Consider the following 27,946-nt stretch of genomic DNA (forward strand, 5'->3'; position numbering starts at 1 on the left):
GGCCTATTCTGAAAGGCAGCTTTGACCATTCCTCCTTAAAAACTACACAAACCCATAATCCTGAGCAGTCAATCAGATGTGCACTGACAGACTAGAAGGAAAACACCGCCACCCTCAAGAATCTCTGGTGGGCAGGGCCTGAGAGAAGATGCCCAGCAAGTAGAGCTATTCAAATGTGATTTAACATTTACAGTGTGCTTTCTATATGTGGGGCTCTTTGTAGGAACTTTACAAGTAGTAAGTACTCCCAAGAATTCTTGAGGTGATTACTGTTATCTTTTCCATTTTGCAGATGTGGAAACTAGAATACAGAAGTTAAATAACTCTCCCAAGGTCATGGAAGCTATAAGGAGCAGACAGAATGTAAACTCAGGCAGCCTGGCTTCCGAATCTGAGCCCTCAATAATCATCCCATGCTGCATCTCACCTGGCCTCCAGACTTACCCGTCTCTGCCATTCCTAAGTATCCTCAGCACACTAAAGTCATGTAAGTAAAAACTCGAATTCTCAAACTCTTGGAAATTTCAAAGAAGGTGAGCCCAGCAAGAAGGCCCCAATTGGCCATTATGCTGAGTCAGAAATGCTTGGCCAGGGCTGGGTGGGGCAGTCACTAAGCTCAAATGCTCAGGGGTTTTGGTTCACAGATTTCCATGACTCTTTCTCCACTGCTGTCTCTCCCATCCGAGATGTTCCCTCTTCCTATACATAGCCCTTCTTTTCCCTCTTCCCTCCTCCTCCCCTTCCTCCTCATTTCCCTTTTGCAGGGAGTCCAACCCTGTTGGACTGAGAAGAGTGTATATTATCTCTCAGATATAGATAATCTGAGAGAAGAAAAAACCATCTTTATCACCATGTAACTGAATCAATTCAAGAGGCTGCTTTAGGATCTCAAGAGCTCTTTTGCCTTTCCATGCTTCATAGAGAAAGTGTAAGTAAAAAGGATTGTTTAGAGGCGTCAGTATACCTAAAAGGGCATCATTATCTCCGGAACATCATTCACAAATTGTGTCAAGGAATTGATTTAATTTTAGTCCTAGACTTCTTGTGTGTGTCAGGTACCTTTGGTTTGCTTCTCCAGGCCCACTCTCCACCTTCCTCTATACCCTAGGAGCCTGACCCTGTTGACTCTGTCAATGGGCTCCTATGCCCTTTAGCTCCGCTAGTTGGGTTCTACCCAACTAGTTGGTCAACCAACTAGTTGGGTGACCCAGAAGGAGATCAGAGTATATGAAAAGACTGAAGTCAGTGTATTGAGGAGCTCTTTATCTGGCTTTCCTCCTCACTTCTCTTACATCTTGTCCCTTCAGGCCTAGGAATAGCAAGAGTTCACCGCTTACAGGTTCTTGCACTATCCTTTCTTGTGGCTCCACCACATCTTGCACACATCTTTGTAATGGTCTCTTTGCAAATCAACCCTCCTGTAATGATCTGAATTTAAGTATTCCATCTGTTTCCTATTGGGACCCAAACTGATACACTAGGTGAAGCTGATTTAAAATTATACTCGGTCAAATGCCAGTTCAGTAAAGCCACTGCAAAATTAGAGGGGCGCACTAGTCTAAAAATAAATATAAGCCACATGCCTAGAAATGATTTCTGTCATCACTTCGTAAGCACATTCTACCATTTCCTGGGAACGTTCAGTGGGTACCACGAGAAATCAGTTAAGAACAGTCACTTTAGGGGGCGCCTGGGTGGCCGGCCCAGTGGGCTGGGCGTGGGCGCGGACTTCAACTCAGGTCATGACCTTAGGATACATGAGTACAAGCCCCCGAGTTGGGCTCTATGCTGACAGCCTGAAGCCTGCTTCGGATTGTGTCTCCCTCTCTCTCTGCCCCCTCCCCCCACTTGGCATTCTGTCTCTCCCTTAAAATAAAATAAAGACATAAAAAAATTTTTTTTAACAGAACAATCACTTTAGGGGTGCCTGGGTAGCTCAGTCAGTTAAGCATGCAACTCTTGATTTCAGCTCAGGTTCATGATCTTGAGGTTTGTGAGTTTCAGCCCCACGTTGGGCTCTGCACTGACAGCACAGAGCCTGACTCTCTCTTTCTATGTCTCTCTCTGTCTCTCTCTGTCTCTCTCTCTCTCTCTCAATAAATAAACTTTAAAAAAAATTTTAAAAATAAAAAAAGGAACAATCACTTTAGCAAAATCCATTAACAACCTGATCCTAGAATATCAAATTGAAACCAGACCTCTGTTGCAAAACATTAAGATTAAAAAACAAGAAAGCCATAAGGGGCATTGCAAAGGAAAGAAAAAACAAACTCTCACACCTTTTAAACCAACTGAGAAGCAGTACATAGAAGCATGTGAGTTCACTGTCTTGGTATCCTGTTTGGCTTGGGATCTAATACTATCAAGCTCTTTACATAATGGTACAATTTGAGGGTTAGTAACTGTGTTATATCTGGAAGCTGAATTGAGAAAAAATCTATCTGATAAATGTGGAACATAATAGCTTGGCCATAACTTGCTGTGAAGTATGTACCCTCTGATAACTTCTCCAGGTATGTGTATGGGGGGCTTTTCAGATACGGACTAACAATAATCCTCTCACGTGCCTACTGCCCGCAGCTTCAACTGACAAAGTGAGAAGAGAGTAGGGTAAAGATGATAGGTAGTGTTAGCTAAATAGAGCATTAGTGGTCACTACAGGTCAGGCTTAGCAGCAAAGGTGTTTGTGCATTTTCTCAATGGCCTTATCCATAGGATGTGGAAACTCCCAACTAAGACAGACAAAGCTATGGAAACTCCCAGGGTCTGGGGTATTTGCATTTAGCAGTTAGGGTGGAAAGCTTAGGACAACTTTCAGAAAATCCATCTCTAGTGACTGTTGACATTGTGGCCGGGTTGATTCTTTCCTGCTCTAGCTTAAAGTAAAAATGACTGAGTCTAAGAAGCAAAAAGGTTATCCATAAGCCACAGTGGAAAGCTAAATAGGAGCTGGAAAATCACAGAAGGCAAAAGAAAGCTCTATCAGATGGAGGCCAGCAATCTTACATTGAAGGAAGAGACTCCATGAACCTGGGGATGACCAGTTCTGAGAGCCATCAGCCCGGGTATAATGAGAAGGGAACCTAAATCAGAACATGGTCAGGTGCTTAACTGCTGAGTTGTGATGGATGTATTACCTTAGAAGAGAACTCTTTCTCCACAGAGCACCCACATCTGTTTCATGTGCCCATTTCAGACAACAGAAAACATCAGATCTTCTTCACACTAATGGTGGAGATCTAACGCCAAAGATCCACAAAGACAGTCAAGACCTATGAGGTGAAATATCCAAATGGCCCTTCAACCCACCCTCAACTTCTTCCTTATAGAACTCTTACCTCTCTGAGTTAGAGGTAGCACTGGTTCTGACAGGCAGTAAAGTCTTTCCCAGATAAGGTGCTCTCTTTCACTGGGGAGAATCATGACTCTATCTCCAGGGGCCTTTTCAAGCCAAGCCCTACGTTCTGTCATTAGCAAAAGTTTCTCCTGGTTTCTAGTATAAAGTTAATGCTGATCACTGACTTCCTGTGCTGATGCAATTTGCCCTTGTTTATACATTCTTTTCATGATTTCAGTAGGAATTTGAGGACACAAAAGCTCTAGCTCCTTCAGCTGCAGATAGCAGACTCAGGCCCTAATGAAAAAAAAAAAAAAATGGAGGCGGGGAAGGAGCTCCTACCAAGGATGGGCTGCCTAAAATTCTTCACTTAGGATTTGCATTGACATGTAACATAGTCAGGCTGGAGACATTCTTCCAGACCTCCTCCCTGGTAACTTGTCCAGATTACACCCACCCACCTACCTTGCTATCCCCACCCAACCCTGCCAGGCTTACCACCATTCTCCCAGTAAGTCAGAACAGTTGCTCTGATAGGACAGCCAGAAGAAAAACAGACAGTAGAATCAGTTGGAGAGCTAGGAGGAAAAGTGAAAAAGAGAGATAATCTGTAAGAAGGAGGAGAGGTCAATGATATTCAGTGATGTATATAATCAGGCAGCATGACAAATGAGAAGATGCTAGATTTGGTAGTGAAGAAGTGACTGGTTCTGTTTGAGAGAGCTGTTTACAGGAGAGCCAAGGACGATACCAAGTACTAATGAGTTTTCAGAGCAACTGTAATTCTCATAAATTGGTGGTGGGAATGATTTACGCAAGAACAGGCAAAGACAAAATACAAAAATCAACGGTGTTTCTATGAACCATAAAATGAAGTTTAACGAAAGATACTTTAACATATAATTTTAAAAATAGTGTATCTTCAAATATTTTTTGTTTCCCCATCTATCCTCTCTTCTAGGACTCCAGTTATATGTATTTTAGGCCATTTGATGATGTCCCACAGATCACTAATAGTATTCTCTCTCTCTCTCTCTCTCTCTCTCAGTCTTTTTCCCCTTTCTGTGTTTTATGTTGGGTAGTTCTATTGCTATGGCTTCAAATTTACTAATCTTTTCTTCTGCAATGTCTAAGCTGCTATTAATCCCATTCAGGTATTTTCCATTCCAGATGTTGTATTTTTATTTCTAGAAGTTCAATTTCAAACTTTTTTATAGTTGTTTAAACTGTCTACAGATTAGATTAACACACAGAAGGCCTTCCTGCTCCTGTCTCACCTTCAGAAAGATTCCATTCTCTTCTGTGGTGTCCTCAGCCATCTGTCTAAAGCTTCTATCACAGCCCAGTAATCTAGGTGAAACACACAAACCAACCAAAACACCCATCACTCATAACTCAAATGCATACTGCTTCCTAGGGCTGTTACACAGAAGGCACTTGATAGATACTTGTTGGATAGTGAATAATGAAGAACAACTCAACACCAAAAATAAAAAATAAAAAAAATTCCAAATACAAAATGGGGAGAGGACCTGAATACCTTTCCAAAGAAGATATATAGATGGCCAACAAACACATGAAAAGATGCTTAACATGACTAATCATCAGGGAAATGCAAATCAGACCACAATGAGATATCACCTCACACCTGTCAGAATGGCTAAAATAAAAAAGACAAGAGAGAACAAGTGTTGATGAAGATGTGGAGAAAAAGGAATGCTCATGCATTGTTGGTGGGAATGCAATTGGTGCATCCACTATGGAAAACAGTATGGATTTTTCTCAAAAAATTAAAAAGGGAAATACCATATGATCCAGTAATTCCGCTATGAGGTATTTACCCAAAGAATACAAAAAAACACTAATTCAAAGGGATACATGCACCCCTATGTTTACTGCAGTATTATTTACAATAGCCACGATATGGAAGTAGCCCAAGTGTCCATCAATAGATGAATGGGTAAAGAAGATGTGTTATACACACACACACACACACACACACACACACACACACACACACACACAGAGGATTATTACTCAACCATAAAAAAGAATGAGATCTTGCCATTTTCAATAACATGGATGGACCTAGAGGATATTATGTGAAGGGAAATAACTCAGAGAAAGACAAATACCATATGATTTCACTTATATGTGGAATATACAAAAACAAAACAAATGAACAAACAAAACAGAAACAGACCCATAAATACAGAGTACAAACTGATGGTTGCTAGAGGGGAGGGGATGGGAGGGATGGGTAAAATGGGTGAAGGGGAGTGGAAGGTACAGTCTTCCAGTTGTGGAATGAATAAGTCACAGGGATGAAGGGTACAGATTAAGGAATATAGTCAATGATATTGTAATAGTGCTGTATGGTGACAGGTTGGAGGTACACTTATGGTGAACATAGCATAACACATACAGCTGTCAAATCACTATGTTGTACACCTGAAACTAGCCCTGTGTATCAACTAAGCTTCAATTTAAAAAAAAAAAAGGAAAAAAAATTTAAAATAATGAAGACAGAAGAAATCATGCTGTAAGGAAAGGAGCTAGATACCTTTGAACATCAGGATCATCCTGGCACTCCTGAAATCTTTCTATGTGGTTAACCCCTTCTTAAGCTCTAACGTTGGGTCTGCCAGTGTTAATGCAGTGCTGAAGTCATTTAGCCACCTCTGGAGAAAATGCTGAAAATTTGTTTAAATGAAGGAGTTATATTAAGAGGAAAGGCAGAGAGCCAAGAGACTGAAAACTCCAACTTTTTAATCAGGAGGATTAAAAATCAGGAGATTTTAATCTCCTCCTGATTTAATTAGGCTGAGCTAATGTTGAGTGGTTATATTATCTTGCTATCAGCTAAGAGAACAGACCTAGAAATTATCCTGCTTCCAAGAGAATGACTGAAGAAATCAAAGTACCAAAAAGGAGTAGTTGGAGGCCCTCCTGTTCCTCTCTTACTCAATTCCATTTCAATTCCTTGGCGTCAGCCAAAGTCATAAAATAGCTGTTATCTGGGGATTTCAAACAGATTATCTTGTAGAATTATATAGATTTGTAGAGCAAAATGGACCTTTAAGATCTTCCTGCTAACCACAACTACACTGATTGTAGATAATCCAAATCATCAAGTCACATGCAGTTGCCTGCTGGCCATGGCATAAGGACTCTGCTCCGCTGGCTGTGCACTCAGGCCCTCAGTGAACTCACAGCCTATTACACCTCCCACTTCATGGAGAGGACATCCAGTTCCTCTCTCTAACCCTGACCTTAAGAAGTTTCCTTCCACACTCCTGTCTTCCCCAAAACCTGAAGGTTATTTCCACTTAGATGACCCACTGATGTCTCAGCACCAATGTGTTCTACACAAGAACTTTCTGTATCTTCTCAGATACCATCTACTCCCAGTTCCCCTCTGTTAGGTAAAATGCTCCTTATACTTGCTTCTCTCCTCCTGTATCCACCTACCCCCATCCCCCACTGGCACTTTCCCTCACTTGGCCTTAAGTTAAGCATGGGTTAGGTTAGATGAGGTCTGAGAGTGGGGCCCTCATGGTGGGATGTGAAGCAAGTATGTGTTAGAGCTAGGGCCTTTGTTCCCTTTCTCTAGAGGGGAAGTTCTTTGAGGGAAGTGTTGGTATTTGGAGTTGAAGCCCTAACCCCCAATATGATGGTATTTGGAACTGAGCTGAATTTAGCCAATGGGAATCAATGGCAACCAATGGCAGGAGACTTGGTATCTTTCAGTCTATTTCATCAACTACCCCATCACTTGTTCAATGGACTCATAAACAAAGTGGCCATGATAGCAGGGGTGGAAGTTTTGCATAGGCTCTGCAACAGGAACTTCTTCTTACCAAGGTTAATCTGGCCTCTGCTGGTGGTGATTGCTGAATCTACCAAGATCAAAGACCAATGCTAAATCTATAGTATGGCATCATTCTTCAGGGACACTAGCCAATCACCTGGGACAGATTGATTATGTTGTCCCATCATGGATGGGGCAGCAATTCCTCAGTGAATTTAACATTTATTCTGGATATGGTGTCCCTTAATATTTTTATGTCCCACAGTAAAAGTTAAGGGAAGACTTTAGCAATATAGTTCAGTCAGGACCACAAATAGTTCACACACCTGAGAGTAAAGGTTTGAGTTATCAGATAAAGAATCAGTAGTTGAAGTACTGGCTGAGGGCATAGGGCATGTGATTTGGGCAGGGGAAGAAGGAGATTATAAATACCAACTACTAAAAAAATTAAATAAACAAACATCAATTACTGTCTTGATTACCAATTAAGAAAAAAAGGTCTTAGTAGCTAGGCATATTTTTTCCTTGGTTTATCCTGTATATATTTACATTTGTTAGTTTCTTTCTTCTCCTCCTTTTTTCCCTTCCTGTACTCTTCCATATAGGATGGAAACTAAATTTTAGTAAAATGGTACGTATGAATACTGAGTACCTGAAATAATGAACTGCACCAGCCTGTCTACTGGCAACTCAACTGTGCTTCTGTACTTCTTTGCTTCCCCAAGAGTTAAGAAGACTAGAAAATATTTCTTAGAATCCCTTTACAGCCATTTTCCATATCAGATTCCACAAATGAGAGGCACTTGTATGAAATTTGAAGAACAGAAAAGAGGCAGCTTCTTCTAGACTATTCAGACTTTAGTACAACATCTATTCATGATTTAAAAAAAAAAACCCTCTGCAAATTAGGTCTAGAGCAAACATACCTCAACAAAATAAAGGCCTTCTATTAAAAATCCATAGCTAACATTATACTCAATGGTGAAAAACAGAGAGCTTTTCTCCTAAGTCCAGGAAAAAGACAAGGATGTCCACTCTAACCACTTTTATTCAATACAGTACTGGAAACCCTAGCCACAGCAATCAAACATAAAGAAATAAAAGGCATCCAAATTGGTAAGGAAGAAGTAAAACACTCCCTATTTCCAGGTGAAATGATACTATATATGGAAAACCCTAAAGACTCCACAAAAGCTACTAGAAGTGATAAATGAATTCAGTAACATTGTAGGATACAAAATCAATGTACAGAAATCTGTTGCATTCCTATACATTAATAATGAAGCAGCAGAAAGTGAAACTCAGAAAACAATCCCATTTATAATTGTGCCAAAACAATAAAATATCTAGGAATAAACTTAACCAGAGGTGAAAGACCTATAATCTAAAAACTATAAAACACTGATGAAAGAAACTCAAGATGATGCAAAGAAATGGAAAGACATTCCATGCTCATGGGATGGAAGGACAAATATTGTTAAAATGTCTATACTACCCAAAGCAATCTACAAATTTAATGCAATGCCTATCAAAATACCAACAGCATTCTTCACAAAACTAGAACAAACAATCCTAAAATTTGTATGGAACTACAAAAGGCTTCAAATAGCCAAAGCAATCTTGAAAAAGAAAAACAAAACTTGGAGGTTATCACAATTCCAGACTTCAAATTATATTACAAAATGGTAGTAATTAAAACAGTATGGTACCAGCACAAAAACAGATACATAGATCAATAGAATAAAATAGAAAACCAGAAATAAATCACAATTACACAATTAATCTTTGACAAAGGAGGAATGAATATACAATGGGAAAAAGAAAGTCTCCTCAACAAATGGTGCTAGAGAAAGCTGGGCAGCTACATGCAAAAAAGAAACTGGACCACTTTCTTACATCATACACAAAAATAAAGTCCAAATGGATTAAGGACCTAAATGTGAGACCTTAAACCATAAAAACCCTTGAAAAGAGCACAGGTAGTAATTTCTCTGACATTGGCTATAGCAACATTTTTCTAGATAAGTCTCCTGAGGCAAGGGAAATAAAAGCAAAAATAAACTATTGGGACTATATCAATTTGTCATCCTTGCACAGGGGTCGTACTAATCTCTGTATTGTTCCAATTTTAGTATATGTGCTGCCAAAATGAGCACGTTCTTGGGACTACATCAAAATAAAGTTTCTGAAGAGTGAAGGAAACAACAAAACTAAAAATCACCCTAATGAGTGGGAGAAGATATTTGCAAATGACATATCCAATAAAAGATTGGTATCCAAAATATATAAAGAACTGATACAACTCAATGTCCAATAATCTGATTAAATGGGCAGAAGACATGAACAGATATTTCTCCAAAGAAGACATACATATGGCCAACAGACACATAAAACAATGCTCAACATCATTCATCAACAGGGAAATGCAAATCAAAACTACAATGAGATATCACCTAACACCTGTCAGAATGGGAAAAAAAAAAGAAAAAAAACTCACAAGAAACAAGAAAGGTTGGTAAGGATGTAGAGAAAAAGGAACTCTGTGCATGATTTGTGGGAATACAAACTGGTGCAGCCACTGTGGAAGACATTATGGAGGTTCTTGAAAATATGAAAAATAGAACTACCCTACAATCTAGTAATCACACTACTCGGTATTTATCCCCAAAATACAAAAACACTGACTCAAAGTGATACATGCACCCCTGTTTATTGCAGCATTACTTACAATAGCCAAACTACAAAAACAGCCAAGTGTGCATCGATAGATAAATGGATAAAGAAGATGTGGTGTGTGTGTGTGTCTGTGTGTGTGTGTGTGTGTGTGTGTGATGGAATATTATTCAGCCATAAAACAGAATGAAATCTTGCCATTTGCAACAACATGGATGGAGCTAGAAAGTATAATGTGGCACAAAATAAGTCAGTCAGAGAAAGACAAATACAGTATGATTTCACTCGTGGAATTTAAGAAACAAAACAAGCAAAGAAAAAAAAGAGAGAGAGAGAGAGGCAAACCAAAAACTGACTCAACTATAAAGAACAAACTGATGGTTACCAGAAAGGAAGTAGGCGGGAGAGATTGATGAAATAGGTGATGGGGATTAAAGAGTACACTTACCATAATGAGGGCAAAAAAAAAAAAAAAAAAAAAACCCAAAAAACAAAACAACCATTCAGACTTTCCCTAACACTTTCCTCAAAGTTCTTCTAATGTCTGCCCAGTTCCAAAGCCACTTTCATATTTGGGTTTTTATGTTATGGCAATGCCCCATTTCTAGGTAATAAACTCTGCATTAATTATCTATCACAGTGTAACTAATTACCTGAAATTTTAACAGCTTAAGATGATGAACATTGATTATCTCAGTTTCTTAATTCAGGAATTTGGAAGTGACTTAGCTGAGTGGTTTAGGTTCAGAGTTTCTCATAAAATTTCAAGTCAAGATGTCAGCCAGGGTACAGTCATCTGGAGGTTTGATACTGGTGCTGGAGGAACTGCTTCCAAGATGGCTCACTCACATAGCTATCACTTAAAGATCTCATTTTGTTGTTAGCAGGAACCCTCAGTTCCTCAACTCATGGGTTTCTCCATAGGGTTACTTGAGTGTCCTCATGACACAGTAGCTGGCTTCCTCTGGAGGTAGTGATCTGTAGGTGCCAAGGGCTGGCTGCCCCAATATAGACCACTTTGACGTGAACATATTTTGAGCTAAAAACAATCAAAATCCAGTAGATTCAGGAAAAGCTCTTTACGTCCCCCTCAACTGCCTGCTTGTACTAGGAAGAGAGCTATTAACAGATTCCTCTTTACCTAAGGAACTTATCTACATCATAGGGTAACCTTTTTTTCCCAAACATCTCCTTTCATCTCCCTGCTAATAGTCTTTCTCCCCTTTGTATCCTCAGATTCCTATCCTTCCCCTTAGCTCATATAAGCATCATGTTACCTCACTGTCTTTGGAATTTCCAGGTCTATGTGGATTCCCTGTGCATACGCTATTAAATTTGATTTTCTACTGTTATCTGTCTCATGTCAATTTGATTCTTAGTCTAGCTAGAAGGACGTTGTAAATTATTCCTCCCCAACAGATCCAAGAGAGAGAGCAAACAGGAAGCCACAATGCACTTTATGACCTCTTCTCAGAAATGGCACACTATCACCTCTACTGTATTCATTTGAAGATGTCACTAAGTCTAGCCCTCACTCCAGGGAAAGAAATGAAGCCCTACTTCTGGGAGGAGTATCAAAAAAATTTGTGAACATATTTTAAAACCACAAGTTTTCTTGGAGCATTTAATCTAAAGAGATTTAAGGAGGAAAGGAGTTCTTAGCAGTTTTGATGATATGGTAAGAAAGTCATCCAGACTCAGGATGAGGCCAGTGAACCAAAAGGTAGTCATGATGCAGAAGTATTTTGACCCTGAAATTTAGGAGAAATTGGGAAAAGAGTTGAGTCAGTTTTTTGCAACTTTTACGTGTGTCTCTCCCTTTTAACTTAAAATTACATTTGAAATTTGGATATTCTGTCATTCATGTCAGATTCTCAATACTAACAATGATATTAGGGTAACACAGATACATCTATTTTCATACTATTTTGACTTCCACAACCCCAAAAGTATTCCACACTTGATATTGGAGGTTCCTCTCAACCTCACATCCATTTCCTTCATCCATCATGTCCATCCCCTTACCTCTGGGCTAAAGAACCTTTGAGCTCACTGCCCTCTGATCATACACCTATGGGAAGGAAGAGTGTGAGGGAAGAGTCCTTCCTTCACCCCCAGATTAGTCTCCAAGCCCCAACCTCAAAAACCAGACCAGGAAGCTGAAATTCTCTTCTGTCTCTCCTTTGAATTAAGACTTTGTCAATAATCACCCATTTACACCTCACCTTTCTAAAATACAGATGTGATTATGTTCCTCTTCTGCTTAAAAATGGACACAAAAATGGTCCCCCAATGCCTATAACAAAGTCTATAAGTGTCCTTCAGGAAATTGGTGTATTCCTGACATTTTTGTGATAGGTACGTCATTTGGAGAACAAGCCTATAGTTTTAAGAGAATCCCCCAAATAGGAAGTTACCACAAAATGCCAGGAACCACTGACCTCCAGGGAAAAGGCCTGACTCAACAAGGAGCAACAGAATCATCACAATTTGGCTCCACCCTTACCCTCCCTTCTGTATCTTATGTCACAGCTCTGACTTGTCTTTCCCAGTGCTACCTGTATGTTCATGCTTCCTTGCCTTTGTTTCTGCCTTTGTCTCTGCCTAGAATACCTTCCCTCCTTTCTGTCAGGAAAATTACTATACATGCCTTGGAACCCAGCTCAAATATCATATCCTGGGGGAATGAGTGATCTAAGCTGTAATGCGGTTCATATATACTTCTAACATAATTGTAATTGTTTCTTCCCCCTTTTGATTAACCCTGGACTGAAATTATAATCTCAGAGTAATAATGACTCTTATTTACATTTAAATCTCAATGCCTAGCATAGATCATACTAGGACCCACTGTTTGTTGTGTAGGTGGATGGGTGTTGGCTTGTACTACTGACTGACAGAACAGGGACACCTCCCTCTGAGCATTTCTCTGCAGACTCCCTATAAACTGAAGACCATTTCTTCTCGGCCTAATGCTTTGCTCTGTAATGAGCTTTGTACTTTTAGATTTTACTCATTTGTAAAATTGCAAAAATAATTTTGGAGATCAACATAGGCTTGCCAATTTTTAATTTTCCAAGCAAAGACTTAAAAAATTATCAGTTCTCCATCAGGTAATAAAAGCAAAGCCACTTTAACACCTCAAAAATATGAAGGACATAATCTCAGCCTAGAAGACAGTCTTTTAAATTAAATACATTCAGCCTTTCGAAAAGCTTACCACATTGACCTTATTTTCTCTTATTCCATGATGAAAACTTCATCCCTGTTTATGAGTTCTAGAATAATGTTTGGAAACCACTGATTTAAACCTTTGCTTCTGAGAGGCAGCTCCTGCATTCTTCCTCAGGAATGAGATTCAGGCCTCATGACAGGACTCGTCCTGCTGGATCTACCCATGGGTTTCTTTTTGAGGAAATAGAAGAACCTAGAAACAAGAGACCAACTAAGCATACTGAGCACTTACTGTGTGCCAACTTCTGTGCTGGTCACTTGGCATTGTGTATTAGGTGCACCACTCAGTTAAAAACTCAAGAATACAAGCAATGCAACTTTATCTCTTTTTCTTACTGAATTTATTTTTTATTTGAATATGTTCCACTAGGTGACAACTATGATCTTAATTCAGGGTCTCTCTCCCTTTCTTTCCCTGAGGGTTGCATCTTTAATCCAGGGGACTGACTTAGTGCACAAGCAGGGCTAGATTAAACCTCCCAAGGTCTTAAGCAGGGAAAAGATTATGATGAGTCATATGTAATTGAAAAAAATTTAAATACTTACAGTTAGTTATTTCCTAACAAAGTTCAGTCAGGGTTTTTTTTTTCCCCCTCTCTCCTGAAATTATCACGTCAGTGCTTTTTATTCTTTCAAAAGAACTGTCTTAAATTTTTGGGTAGATGCTTTGTTTTCCTGGGGCCTTTGATAAGTTCTTGGCCTACCAGAGGGTTCATCTGGTTTTGTTCATTGGCCCTTAGCATCCACTTGGATGTATTGGATTTTATTGTGGGTCCATGCAGATCACCATGGACTCCTCCTCACCCTGTCCACACAAGACCGCCTCCAATCTGAAGGCTCTTTATGCCACATCTGGGCCACTCAGGGTTACTCTTCAGTATAAATTTTGATCCCTTTTAAAATGCAACACTTACTATTATCAGTCATCATACTCTGTACAGACAAAGGAACTGAGGGAATAGAAGGGTGGACAATAGGCAGGGAACAGTATCACATTATCTGTATCACATTACTTCCATTGGCTCAAATTCTCCTATTTATTTTTTGTTCAGCTTTCTTTTCTGATGTCTGCACTAGACTATAGTTCTATGAGAACAACACATCTGTCTTATTCATTACTATAACCCCAGAACCTAGAACAGTGTCTGGCACATAGGCCCTCAATAAATATTGTTGCTCTAATGACTGAGAATAAATGAGATAAGAATAACACAAAGAGGTGGAAGGGTGTCAGAGTGAGGGGGCTGGAAGTGCTAAAAATAAACTTCAAATATTTTACAATTATGGTGAAAGTTTATGTCAGCTTTCCCTTGGAAAAGTTTTGTTCCACTGCAGCAAGAAATGCCTCTTCATTCTACCATTTCTTGTACTGTTTTCTGGTTTTTGTTTCTGGGCTTTCTCTTGGCTGGAAAACTAAAGTATTTTGGGTCAAGAGTATCAGTATATACCTTTGGAGCTCCCCAAAGGTATATATCTTTCTTTTAGAGATAAAAGATGCTAGTTTACTGAATGAATGAAGAATGAATGAACAAATGAAACTTGAGTCCCAAATATCCAGAGAATCCCTGAGGAATGGGCTCCCTATTGGGGGTTAAGTCCAAAGTGGTGTCTTCTAGACTCTTTCCCAGCCTCAGCATTCCACATCCACTTCCTGGGGCGTAGCACCTCCTAGTGGAAGTCCAGGGGTGCTGCCTCTTCCCAAGCCATCCCTCAATATGGGCCTCTTGGTGACTCCCTCCCAGACCACCATCTTTTCATCCTCAAAACCTTAATGTTACTCCCCTGGATGAGGCCCAGTAGACTCTGGCAGGGGTCTAGTCACCCCAAATACTGACAAGGTGAACAATGAAGGCCTCCATTCCAGCCAAGTGGTTCTAGGCAACAGCAGCACTTCTCAAACTTGAATGTGCAGATGAATCACCTGGGGAGGATCTTATTAAAATGAAGATTCCAATCTAGTGGTTTTGGGTTGTGAACCAAGATTCTGAATTTTGAATCAGAAAATATTCAAAAATTTTTTGCAGGGATCTTTTGCAGAAAATATTTTGCAGGGATCTTGCCTAAAACATTTTTGGAATTGCTGTTGAAGCTTATTGCACCTTTAAAACTCAGTGGTGACATCTTTTTCTTTGAAGGTGAATTTGAAAAGCAGTCAAAAAACATTTCAAAATAAAATGTGATTATAAATATTGAGATGGATTTACTTACATGGCTTATAAATCAGCCCTGAAAGTTATCCCCAAACAACAGTTCCAAAAATATTTGGGGCAGCTGGTTGGAGAAAGGGGAATGTCTACTTTGAAACATTCAGATGCTTAAGTGTCACTGTGTCCATTTTTAAGGAGTTAATTTTATTACTAGTTTATTTAAGTAAAACTTAAATAGGGCTTGATGAGTGGCAGGCTGTTGCTTTACAAGTATTATCTCATTTAATTCTCATAAGCCTGCTTTTATTCCCATTTTACAAATGAGAAAACTGAGGCACAGAGACAATATGTGGCTTACCTAAAGTCACCCAGCTAATTAATGCAAGAGTCAGGTTCAAACCCTAGGCAGCCTGCTTCCAGGTGTCACAGGATTAATTATTAAGCTATGCTAACTTTAAACAGTGTTAGGAATAGCCTAAAGAAAGAGTGTCAGCTACTATGGAGTCTATCAGAAGGAAAAGAAAGAAATTAAGTGACTTAGGGTGGACACTGGAAGCCTACAGAAAATAAATCCATCCCCAAAACAGAAACAGCTGGAGCTGGAATGTGTGACTAGAGAGTTCTTACAGCCTCTACCCCTTTCCTGGTTCTGATGCCTAGAAAAGACCTCAAGATGGAAGAGAAAGCAAGTTCTCAGGTTCACCTTCCACCATTCTATTCTCTCATGGTCTTAGTTGTCCTGTTTTGTAGCTTTAAAACTCATCAAATTTAGGGAACTGGGAGCAGGAAGACCCAGGGAAATTGGAGCATGCAGCATTGTCTTGCTTTTTACATGCTGTTCAGTGAGTCTTTGCTGATGGATTGTGAGTAAAGGGAGCACCCCACCGAAATGTCCAACTCTTCCAGAAATGATTCCTGACTTGCGTTGCCACCCTCAGGTCCCCTGAGAGGAGCTGGAGAGGCTCATTCTTCACTCACGATCTGACCATTAACAGAGGCCAAATGAGGAAAGAGAAAGTACCCCCACAGAACGTCCTAAAACACACAGCGGGCAAGATGGAGAGTGGGCCGATTCGCTAGCACTTCTAGAATTAGAAAGAGGAAGTAAAGTCCCAGAACTTCAATTTCGGCCCTAACCTAATATTAAGGAGCAGCGGGGTACAGTCACGGAGTACAATGTGGCTTCCCCAACCTAAAAAGGCGCCCTAGCCGTGCCATTGTTCCCACAATGCCGTGACTCGGATTCGAACCGAGGTTGCTGCGGCCACAACGCAGAGTACTAACCACTATACGATCACGGCGCGCTACCGGAACGCCACAAGAAACCACGCTTCCAAGTATGGATCTTCTAGTCTAGAAGGCCGGCCGCCCTGGCCTTCCGAAGTCGCCCACGGTGTGCTAGGCCCTTCTGGCACTCGCGCTGACCCCTAAGCGGAGTAGGGGCGCCGAGGACTCTCCAGCCGGTCTCAGCCGGTCGTGCGTACGGATCGTAAAAGAAAGAACTCCTATGAGGCCGTTATGCTCACGTCTAGCCTGTACGGACGTGATGCCCCGGGGTCGCCCGAACGGTAGGTCCGTTTCACACCCCCATGCCCTGGCGGTCACGCTGAGTGGACTCCAGCTGGGAACGGGGTTGTCTCTAGAATTCCACAAGAAGGAAATATCAGTTCCGACGCACCCGCACAACTTCCTTCGAGGTGCGAGGCGGGGTGGAGGGACGGAAACTTGGAGCGCAGCCTTCAAACTGGTGAAGCAGTGGGGTCTGACCCCCGGGCGAGTGTGGACAGAAATCAAAAAAGCAGGGAAACGAGGGCGTCGGTGTTCTCACAGCGAGAGGCTAAGTTGGAGATCAGCAGGTACAGACCGTGACGTAACAAGGGGGCGGGGCTTTCAATAGAGAAGAACTCAGGCGAGGAAACCGAAGGCCAAGTCCCCAGTAGCTCGCCGTGATCGTATAGTGGTTAGTACTCTGCGTTGTGGCCGCAGCAACCTCGGTTCGAATCCGAGTCACGGCATTGCGAGAGCAGTGGCACGGCAGGGGATTTGGTTTTTATTGCTGTCCTCCATTTTTATTTCGAGTTTGTAACAACATTCTCGAAAATGGATCCCAGTCCCCTCGTGCCAGTTGGAAAGGACGTTTACGTCATGCCAGCTCTGGCTAAATTGGACCTCGGAAGAATATAGGCTTCCTGTTACCGCGGCTACGCGCTATACCGTTCACTGGAGACAAAGCACAGAGCGCTCACAAGGCTAATAAGTGTTGTCATAGGCATATATATGAATTTCCATAGCAGCGCTGGAAGAGGACTCCCGATAATAATAGGAAGAGAAGGCTTCACAGAGGAGGTGATTTTTGAAGTAGCTCTTAAAGTCAGAAAAGGAATTTTCCGAGCAGCCAGGATAATCTCGTGTGCACAGGTATGATGGAGGTCTCAAAAAGGAACTATGGCAATTACTCTATAAATCCTACCTCTTCTCCACCCTCACTTCTAAAGGACCTGTTGAGTGAATGAATGCGAGTAATTAGGGAATGGGAAGCGATACTGAGGGAGGGCCAAGGATGGGCTGCAAAAGGTGGACGAATTTCCTACAGTCTGTGGATGGGGGTGAGGGGTGGAGGAGTGAAAGGATTCAGCTTGTATTTAGTAATATCCCTCTGGTGACTCTGCAGGCGGTGAGAGTGATGATTAGAGCAGACAGGTGGTCACCCTGGATTCTCTTGTTAGAACTAGTGGCACGTTCTCAGTTTAGCAAAAATCCTCTGCCTACTGTGGACTCGGCCTGGTTCTAGGCGCGGTGGGGCGGGAACACTGATGGACAAGAAGAAAAATCGCACCGGCCCCTGCTGCTGCCTAGGGCACAACCGAGGTGGCCACCGGTACCGGCGGGAGTACCGCGGAAGAAGTCAGGATCGTTGCGGCAGTAGCAGAAGCTGCAAGGAAGTTGGTGGGGAGCGGGTAGGCAGGGTGAGATGCATTCATTGAGTCCCTTACATGTGTACAGTCAGGCGTGGGGGAGTCCACATCCTCCGCGGCGGCGACGTTGGGTCACTCCTGGGGGAATCAGCAGGGACTATAACCCCTTAGGAGCGCCCCCTTCAGATCCGGGGTCGCTGCAAAGATCTCCCAGGCACAGGAGATGGGCATCCTAGGAATGGTGGTTACACAACGTGTGGACACTGAGTTCCGGACAGTCCCGTCCCTGGATGCCCAAGTGGTCCCCCTAAACGCCCACCTCTTTCACACGGAACCCACCATTCCCCACTCCAACATCAACACTTTCTGTGGCTAATGGAACAAAACCCGAGAGAGCGAGAGCGACTGGCGAGAGCGCACTGCGCCTGCGCATTCCCAGAATCTGTGTTACGCTGGAACTCCGCCCTATAGGTGGATCTTTCGGTGACGTGCAGAGCGGGAAGGCCTATGACTGTTGAAGAGGACAATCAGAAGGCGATCCCTACAGGTCCCCGGTAGCTCGCCGTGATCGTATAGTGGTTAGTACTCTGCGTTGTGGCCGCAGCAACCTCGGTTCGAATCCGAGTCACGGCATTGTGGGAACAATGGCACGGCAAGGGGCTTGTCCTTTTAGTTTTTTTTTCTTTTTGTGGACAACGTTTTATATTGATCACAACTCGCTTTCTTGAAGTGAATCACCGGGTCTTTCCACCTCGAAAACTGAGCCGGCCCTAAAATCACCACCTCCAGTAATTCTCATTTAATGCTCTGAATACGGTTTCACATGAGTTAGAATCCCTCCCTGCCCGAAAAAATTGGAAATCGGTGTCTAAATCACTCTACAGCAGCAAAACCGCGCCCTTGTGACCTTCCAATTTTTTTTCCTTTTCATGAATTTTTAAAACTTGAGTTGTATGTTTAAATAGAGAATACATGCGCACAAGTCCAATGAACAGTAAGTCTCCCTATCTTCACCTCACCCACGAATTATTGGTTTCCCTCATATTTCCATGACAGTCCTTGTATAAACAAATATTTATATATGCATATTTGCATAAAAGTATAACCCCCATCTTTGCTTCTTACATAACACAAATGACCTCTTCCCTTCCTCACTTTCACCCCCAGAAGTCAGACAGGACTTGAGGTAACAAATATGCAGATAGGCAAACTCCCTTTACAAAGAAGAGTACACATACCAGGAGGGAATATCCACCACGGATCCTGTCCTTTTTCTCCCCAGGTCCTGGATGCTGGCTGGGCAAGTGAAGGCTGACTGGGTTGGTGAGATATAGGGGAAAGGGATCCCTCATTGTGTTTATAAAAACCTTTGGATGGTAGCCTGGGCTCTGCTAAGAAGCAGCCCTATTTCGATTGCATGTTGGAAGGGAAGGGTAGTATCCTAGTTTTGGAGTTGGGAAGAGGGACTTGGTAGTCCATTTGGAGACCCTTCACTTCCATCTCTCTGCTATCTTATCAGGATCAAACTTAAATTACAGACCACTAAAGTCAAAAAATTCAGGTTAATGAAAGGTAAAACTGAATCTTACTATGTGTATATTCCAAGCATACAGCATCTCCATAAATATTTGAAGAGAGGTTTCTTATGGAGTCCAAAATTGAGGCAAGTGGCCCAGTTTACTTCATTGCATCTCAGGTTGTATTCTTTCAAAACAAAATCATGTTATTTTCATATCAAATAGAAAACTTGGCCCAAATGAAACTCCATCTACATCTAGAATCTCAAAGAACAGAGTGCATATCTAAGCATACTAAGATGTTTGTTCTCTCAAGTTGTGTACAGAGATGGGTCTGAGGCAAGGCTGGAGACAAAAGGCAAGCACCAGTCTTAAAAGACAAAACCCAGAAGGGATCAGAGCTCCGGAGAGGACTGGGCATCCAAGGTCAGACAAACAGAAGGGAAGACACCCCCCACTCAGTACCCACTAAGAAAAGTGAGGGCTAAGGACCAGGCCTTGAGACAGGCACAAATTTAGGAGGTTAAAGGAGGAAGAGGGTATAGCCTGAAAGAAAGGAGGAGAATGATAACAGTGTCATTTAAGGAAAGTTTGGGAGAAGAAGGTTTCAGGGATGGAGGTCGGCACATTCAGGTGCTGCAAAGGAGAAAGAGGAATAAGATAAAATCATTGGGCTTGACACTTAGAAGTCATTGTTGATTTTAAAAACCTTCCATGAGAGCAACTAGGCAATGTTTATCAAGAATCAGAAAAAGAAAAGTACACCTTTGCCCCAATAATTCCATTTCTGGGAAACTTACTAAAGGAAATAATCCTAAACTTGGAAAAGTTATGTGCATAAAGATGTTTATTACAGGGTTATTTAGAAGGGAAGAGAGTGTAAATAGCCTGACTGCTTAACAAATAAGGTAATATTGAACTAAACTAAAATATGTTCATTTGATGATATATTGAATTGTCATTTTTAAAGTATCAAAAGTACACATATGAAGTATTAAGTCAGCTTTTAAATACCATTTCCAACTAAAAGGAATGAAGTTCCTTTTTAAAAAATGACTGATTACAAGTCTACAGAAGGGGAAGTGTAAGTCTAGAATATTTTCTGTAAGAAAGCAAGTTAACTGCTTAAATATTGAGGGGACCAAGTCAAAAGGACACAGAAGCCTCTTTAAAGAGCTTCTGTTGGCCAAATTTGAGACAATTGGAGCATCAAAGAATAATAACGGTGAGAATGCAAGCTGGTGCAGCCATTCTGGAAAACAGTATGGAGGTTCTCCAAAAAACTAAAAATAGAACTACCCTACCACCCAGCAATTGCACTACTAAGCATTTATCCAAGGGATACAGGTGTGCTGTTTCAAAGGGACACATGCACCCTCATGTTTATAGCAGCACTATCAACAATAGCCAAAGTATGGAGACAGCCCAAATGTCCATCAATGGATGAATGGATAAGATGTGATATATATATATACAATGGAGTATTACTCGGCAATCAAAAAGAATGAAATCTTGCCATTTGCAACTACGTGGATGGGACTGGAGGGTATTATGCTAAGTGAAATTAGTCAGAGAAAGACAAAAATCATATGACTTCACTCATATGAGGACTTTAAGAGACAAAACACATGAACATAAGGGAAGGGAAACAAAAATAATATAAAAACAGGGAGGGGGACAAAACATAAGAGACTCTTAAATATGGAGAACGAACTGAGGGTTACTGGAGGGGTTGTGGGAGGGGGGATGGGCTAAATGAGTAAATGGCATTAAGGAATCTACTCCTGAAATCATTGTTGCACTATATGCTAACTAATTTGGATGTAAATTTAAAAAAATAAATAAAAAATAAAACAAGTTAAAAAAAAGTAATAACAGTAATAATGATAATGGATTATATCACATTGGATGGATAGATAGATAGATAGATAGATAGATAGATAGGTAATTTTTGAGATGATGGAGATGAGAGAGAGAAAAAGAGAGACAAAGAGACAGAGATAGGAGCAACAGCAGCTCTTCTTTACAAAAGAATGCCAGATAATAAATGCAGAAGAAATGACAGGGTTAGAGTCACCATTTTTTGCAATCCTCAGTGTAATAACAAATACAAGCAGAGATCATCAATGGAAGTAAAAACCGCTAGGTAAAACATTATTGGGAGCAAATAATCAAAGATCTTAGGCTATCACACCACAGCTTACTTTAAATTGCAAAGGAAAGATCTGATGGACTCCATGTTAACCAAGTGATCTAGCCTAGTATCACCAATAAAGGGACAAATGTGCATTACTGGCCTGCCAGTGTAACACAGTGGGAAGTACACAACATCCTCTATGTAGTGGTCTTTTCCAAAATGTCTGGACTGAATCTAATAAACTATGGAAAGATCCAGAATGTGGGACATTCTGCATAACAACTGCCCTGACACTTCATAATGATCAATGTCATGAAAAACAAAGTGGCAACGATAAAATGGGGACCTGTTCAAGATTTCGAAAGATTAAAGAAACTTAACAAACAAATGCAATGGAGGGGTCCTGATTAAATCCTGAATCAGGACAAAAATATATATGTAAAAGACATTTTGAGGGAAAAATGGGAAAAATTTAATATGGACTGCATAATAGACAACACTGTTGTGGATGTGTTCATATGGCCCTCTAGAAGAATTCTTTATTTTTAGGAAATGAGTGTTGAATTATTTAGAGCGAAAGTGTCATGATATTTGCAAATTGCATCAAACATTTAAGGAAAGAAGAGAAAGGGATAGAGTAAATATGGCAAAATGATAAAAAGTAGTGAATCTAGGGAAAGGGCACACAGATTTCCACTGTACTTTCTTTGAACTTGTCTGTAGGTTTGACATTATTTTTTAAAAATGGAAGAAAATAAAGCTTACATAATAAAAATGGGGAAATTATGCAATGTTAAGTGAAAAAAATAAGGACATAAAATTGTGTATACCACAATTATAGCTATATAAAAATAAGAACAAGAGAAATTATCTTTATTCATTTCAACATTTGTTAAGCTCCTGCCACATGACAGGCTCTGCACTAAATGATGAGAGTACCCTGCTCCCCTACAGACTCCTGATTTTATGGTGTAATGCTTAAAATGCAAGACTTTGAATCTGGCAAACCTCACCCAAGTCTCAGAGAGCCTTGCTGTGATGACCTCACCTCCATATCCTTGGTTCATAGCAAGTTCCTCGGCTTCCACGAGGTGCTCAACAGCCTGCTTCCAGGAGTCCGTACCCTGGTAAGGGAAGAAAGTGCATTAACAGATCAATTAAAACAACAGGAACTGCAAGGTGCACAAAAGGTAGTTTTAAAATTATCATTTAAAGGCTACCTTTATCATATCCTCTCCCCTCCTCATCTAGCATTTATTCGCGTTCTTCACCACCAAGAATCCTCTCTCTTATGCTGCTTCCTACCCCATCGCCTTTGCTCAGCTCATGCTGACCTTGTAGCTTAGAGTGACCTTTCACTCTTTTGCTTCATCTGTCCAAATCCTACCCAGCTCAGGTCTACCTCCCCCAAGAAGGCTGTATCTTCTGTGTAAACTTGATTGATTCCATTCCCCTGAGCTGTCAGCAGGTTAACTCCATACTTTTTAAACATATGGGCCTTCATGTGACACCTACCATTGTAAGCATTTTTTTACAGGTTTTAGAGAATGTGCATTATCCATCATCTCCCTAATCCTCACACAATTATGCCCTTTGCAGATACAAGGAAAATGAGGATCAGTTGCACTGAGTATCTTGCCCAGAAATCTGGTTAGAGCCCACAACTATTGGACTCCTTAGTCAGTGTCCCCCACAGCCAAGTGTGTGTATGTTTGGGGGTGGGGTGTGGAGACCAGCAGCATCTGGATAACCAGTGAGCCTGTTAAAACTACAGTCTAGGACCCCACCCCAGCTAGACCTGCAGAATCAGAAACTGCAGTTTATCAAGTTCCCTAGGTGTTTCACGTTCACATTAAAGTTTGAGAAGCACTGTCCTATAATGCCAACCAGAATATGCACAAAGCAGAAAGCCAACAAATATTTCCAGACCTGGGTCCTGGGATTCCGAGGGGACTCGCAGGTTTGCCATCACATCCTTTTCTACTACCCCACCTTTGAGCCCCCTTCCCTTTGGGGCCTCATGTGGCTCTTTGCTCCCTCACATGGCAGATGTAAGCCCAAGGGTGAGAGAGAGACTGAGGCAGTGCTGGGGGGGGGGGGGGGAGATGGATGATGATGAGGTGAAGCTGCTACCTTCCCAGCAGAACCAAAAGCAAATATTGGTGTTGGCTTCAGGGCTACATTATTTCTGTGCAGAAACTGGCTTTATTTCTAAAACAAAAATGCCTATCGCTTGAGCATCCGAGCCTCCAGAGGATAAGGGGTTTGTGATAGACAACATTGGAACTGTTTCTAGACTTGATTTATTGACTTGTCTGTTTCTATTCTGTCACTAATCTGATTGACAATGAAACCCGGGATTTGATTGAAGAGATTTCTGCGTGTGTACGCGTGAGGCCGTCAGGGCCGAGTGGGCCTGCTCCAAGCTGGTGCACCCGTGGATGGGAGACGTTTGTGTGAGAGCTGTTTGCATGTGACGAAGGCGTGTGTGGAAACGACACGGGAGAAGTGGGTGTCACTAGGGAGCTGATTATCTATGATGTGAGATGTGTCTGCCTGGATTGGGAAGCAATGCAGTGGGAGCATTCGGATGGGAGGAGGTAGGTGGGGCTCCCATGGTACACAGAAGAGAGGCGGTTGTTAAAGACACATCTTATGGAACAGCCCCTTCTCTCGCCCTCCCTAGCTTCTCCTCCTGGATATTTTCCAGTTAGGAGGCCTTGGGGGAAGGGAGGAGAGGGACGGGAGGCGTCCAAGGGCCAGGACCCCAGGAGTGTGAGACGCCGCTCGTGAGCTGGGAGCTGGGGAGGGGGAACAGATGGAGACAGGTGCGCCCCCACAGGGGCACGTGTGGGGACACGTGGAGGTTTCACCTTCAGTCCAGGATTCGCATCCCCTGCCCTGGGGTCGCCCACTTACTTCTCGTGCGTCCACACCGGCTGGAAACCCGCACCCCCTCTTCTCCTCCCTGGCGAGGGGCGTGTGGGGGGTCGACCCCGAGAGCGAACGGAACCCCGCCCCTCCCTTGTTACTGAGGAGCCCCGCCCCCTCCCGCCGCCCGGCGGAGCTCCGCCCCCGCCCCGCTCCGGCCCCCGCCCCCCGCCCGGCCACCAAGCTCCCCTCGCTTAGTCTGGTTGGCCCCATGTTACTGAGCGGAGCTCCTCCCGCGGGCTCCGGCCCGGGGCAGCGGGCGCAGGGGAGCTCGGGGAGCGGCCCGGGGGGGTCGCGCCGAGGCGCCGGGGGAGCGGGAGCCGGCCCAGGAGGGGGCGGCAGTGGCGGAGTGGCCAAGTGGCTCCGGGAGCACCTGGGCTTCCGCGGAGGGGGCGGCGGCGGAGGTGGGGGCAAGCCGGCGCCCCCGGAGCCGGACTACCGTCCCCCCGCACCCTCCCCGGCCGCGCCCCCTGCGCCACCCCCGGACATCCTGGCCGCCTACCGGCTGCAGAGGGAGCGCGACTTCGAAGACCCGTACTCTGGGGGGCAGTCCAGCTCCGCTGCTGCCCCAGCCACCCCCGCCGTCCCCGGCCCCACGCCGCCCCCGCGCCACGGCTCGCCTCCCCACCGCCTTATTCGGGTTGAGACCCCTGGCCCCCCAGCGCCCCCTCCCGAGGAGCGGATCTCTGGACCCCCCGCCAGCAGCGACAGGGTGAGTGCTGCGCCGGGCGAGGGTGGCCGAGAAGAGAGGTGGTAGGAGGTCTGGGGCTTTAAAGAGGGACAAAGGTGGCCTGGCCGGGGCTGGGCCCCTCAGTGTCACAGTTCCTGGCAGACACGATCTGAATCCTTGACCCGGGGGCTTGGAGCCTTCACCCACCTTTGTTCAAATTCTCGACCGACTAATCTGGGACGGGCGCCCCAAACTCTGCTTCTGTCCCTGTTACCGCGCAGGACTAGTGACCCTCTTCATCTCGGGCTCTGCTCTCCTCGTCTCAGTCCCCCCACCTACCCCCCTCGCCCGGGGACCTAATCAGCTAGGTTTTTTCTAACTGGATTTGCGCACACCACTCCCCAGCCCCTTCACCAGTTTATGGCCTTTCTGCCCTCCAGGAGCAGCAGCTCCCTGCCCTTTGATCTCTGACCCTCCCCCCCACCCCCCAGGGCAGAAGCCACACAAAGCTCCATTCCTCCTCCTTCGGGAGCCCAAGCATCCTTGCAGGTGCTGAAAGCCCCAGGAAGGTGAGGGCTGGGGGTTCTCCCTGTGGATAGAGCAAGAGCTGGCCTTTGCCTTACCCGATGGTACTGGAGCCAGGTGGACTGTTGTTCTCAGGAAGCCGAACAGGCAGTATGTAGCTCTTCACCGAGTATACTGACCACTGAGGTCCAGCCAGGCAGGCCCACTCCTGCACTCCTTCCCTTGTCCCCCCCAGGTATGGGGACAATCAGTGCTTAGAACTTGTTGCCCAGAAGGGGATGAACAGCGGATCCCACTTCTCCCCTCCTGGCCTCCCCTTTCCTAGGTCCATTCTGAGGGAGGCTAGAGCCTTTAGTGGACCTGCAGGCATGGGATGAAAGGAGAGCTGGGCATTCACTGTTCTAGAGAACATCCACTCTGCGTCAGAAGCCCTCGGTGGAGAAGCCATCCCCTATCTTACCCCATTTTGGCCTTATCCCTCCTTGATAGCTTGAAAGCCATCCCCAGGGCTCTGTAGCTCTAAATTCCATGACAGTGACTCTGGGCTGCCCTGGCTTTGTTGTCCCCTCCTCACACATCCATGGGAGCTCAGCTCTAGGATTTAATCCCTTAGCAGAGAACACAGTTTTATTTGATTGGAGAGCAAAGTTGCTGTCTCAATCTATTGGCTCCAATGTCAAGGCTTTCAGTGGAGAGAGCGACATTCTGCCTGATTCCCTGGATAAGATAGATGTGTCAGGGTCACAGCAGAAGCCTCAGGAATGTGAATTATTTTTCCCCTAGTTCCTGCCATGGGGCATGACTGCCCATCCTGGGCCAGGATCCTTAGCCTGCAGAAGAAGGCTGTGCTTTCATCACATGTCCTTTGGCTCCGCTCCTTCCTTGTCCCCTTCTATTGGGTGATGTGATGGTGGAGGTGGCAGTGAGGCAGAGGGAGCATTAGGCCTTGTTATTACTATTGACCAGTTAGTTTCCTCCCTGACCACCATCCATTGGCACGTGGGCCTTAGTTGTTCCCGGCCTTCCTCTCTGCAATGTCTTGGAATGTCCTAACAGGCTGCGTCCCAAGCCAGGGGCTCCTCTAGGACAAGGACGGTGTCCTCCTCATATCTATATCTCCCAAGTGCCTGACATACGCTTGGCATAAAAAAGGGTGAATGAAGGGAGCCTGGTTGGCTCAGTCAGGTAAGCAGCCGACCTTGGCTCAGGTCATGATCTCGTGGTTTGTGGGTTTGAGTCCCTTGTCAGGGTCTGTTCTGACAGCTCAGAACATGGAGACTGCTTCAGATTCTGTGTCTCCCTCTCTGCCCCTCCCTGACTCGCACTCTGTCTCTCTCTGTCTCTCAAAAGTAAATAGATGTTTAAAAAAGGGGGAAGAGTGAATGAAATATGTCCATTGAATGGTAACTGTCCATTGCTAGGGTGACCTGAAGGTCAGAGACTCCCTTGACTATAGCTCCCTTTTGTACATTCCCCCCACAGAGACCCCCAAAGAAGGGGCTGCATCCACACAACAATGTGGAGACCCATAGCCTCTCACTGAGGGCATTCATGCCTCAACCTGGGTCAGCTCTATGATCTGTGGGCTATTCAGACCTTAGGGGCCAAGAGGTGTCTGACTCCTTTGTCAACTGCAGGGACAGGAATGAAATCCAGCAGGATCTCCCAGGAGCCAGACAATCTGTGGTTTCTTTAGTGGGTGTGATGAGAGGGATTCAGGGTGCCATCCAAGCTGGCTCAGGGGCAGGGACATTGCTCTGTAGGCCCTGACCTGGAGCTTCCCACCATTGAGAGAGAGCAGCTCCACTCATCTAGGAGCAGACTTTGGGGGATCCTAGAGTCTTACCTTAGGAAGAGTCCAGGCTAGGTACCTGAACTCCTTATCCTAAACCCAAGTGTTCACATAGACCTGCAGAGCTCACACAGAGTTGCTGTCCCTAAATGGTGCGCCTGCCTGTTGAGCTGGAATTTCTGTTCTGTGAGGCTGTTTTCGCCCTATTCTCTGTTCCTCTCCTCTCAGCCATGCAGGCCTTCTTGGCTTGTTGCTTT

At 43.7% G+C, this 27,946-nt stretch overlaps 1 protein-coding gene and 4 non-coding genes across 23 annotated transcripts in view; 3 read left to right on the plus strand and 2 right to left on the minus strand.

The window, feature by feature from the left end:
• Nucleotides 1-27,946, plus strand: part of SHF (Src homology 2 domain containing F) — an 88,001-nt gene that overhangs the window by 42,625 nt on the left and 17,430 nt on the right. For 6 of the 19 annotated variants that reach the window (XM_042988954.1, XM_042988961.1, XM_042988955.1 and 3 more), the window contains 2 exons: nucleotides 293-487; nucleotides 22,726-22,898. In XM_042988954.1, coding sequence (XP_042844888.1) covers nucleotides 22,746-22,898 — 153 coding nt within the window. In that variant the 5' untranslated portion in view covers nucleotides 293-487; nucleotides 22,726-22,745. The other 13 variants (XM_042988950.1, XM_042988951.1, XM_042988965.1 and 10 more) reach the window with 10 other exon arrangements.
• On the minus strand, nucleotides 9,201-9,304 carry LOC122239821. Its single transcript, XR_006219206.1, has one exon. It is a non-coding gene; the product is annotated as a U6 spliceosomal RNA (small nuclear RNA).
• Nucleotides 16,432-16,503, minus strand: TRNAH-GUG. The gene has a single exon. It is a non-coding gene; the product is annotated as a tRNA-His (tRNA).
• Nucleotides 17,146-17,217, plus strand: TRNAH-GUG. The gene has a single exon. It is a non-coding gene; the product is annotated as a tRNA-His (tRNA).
• On the plus strand, nucleotides 18,679-18,750 carry TRNAH-GUG. Its single transcript has one exon. It is a non-coding gene; the product is annotated as a tRNA-His (tRNA).

This window comes from Panthera tigris, chromosome B3, assembly GCF_018350195.1.
Source record: "Panthera tigris isolate Pti1 chromosome B3, P.tigris_Pti1_mat1.1, whole genome shotgun sequence".
NCBI classification, from domain to species: domain Eukaryota; kingdom Metazoa; phylum Chordata; class Mammalia; order Carnivora; family Felidae; genus Panthera; species Panthera tigris.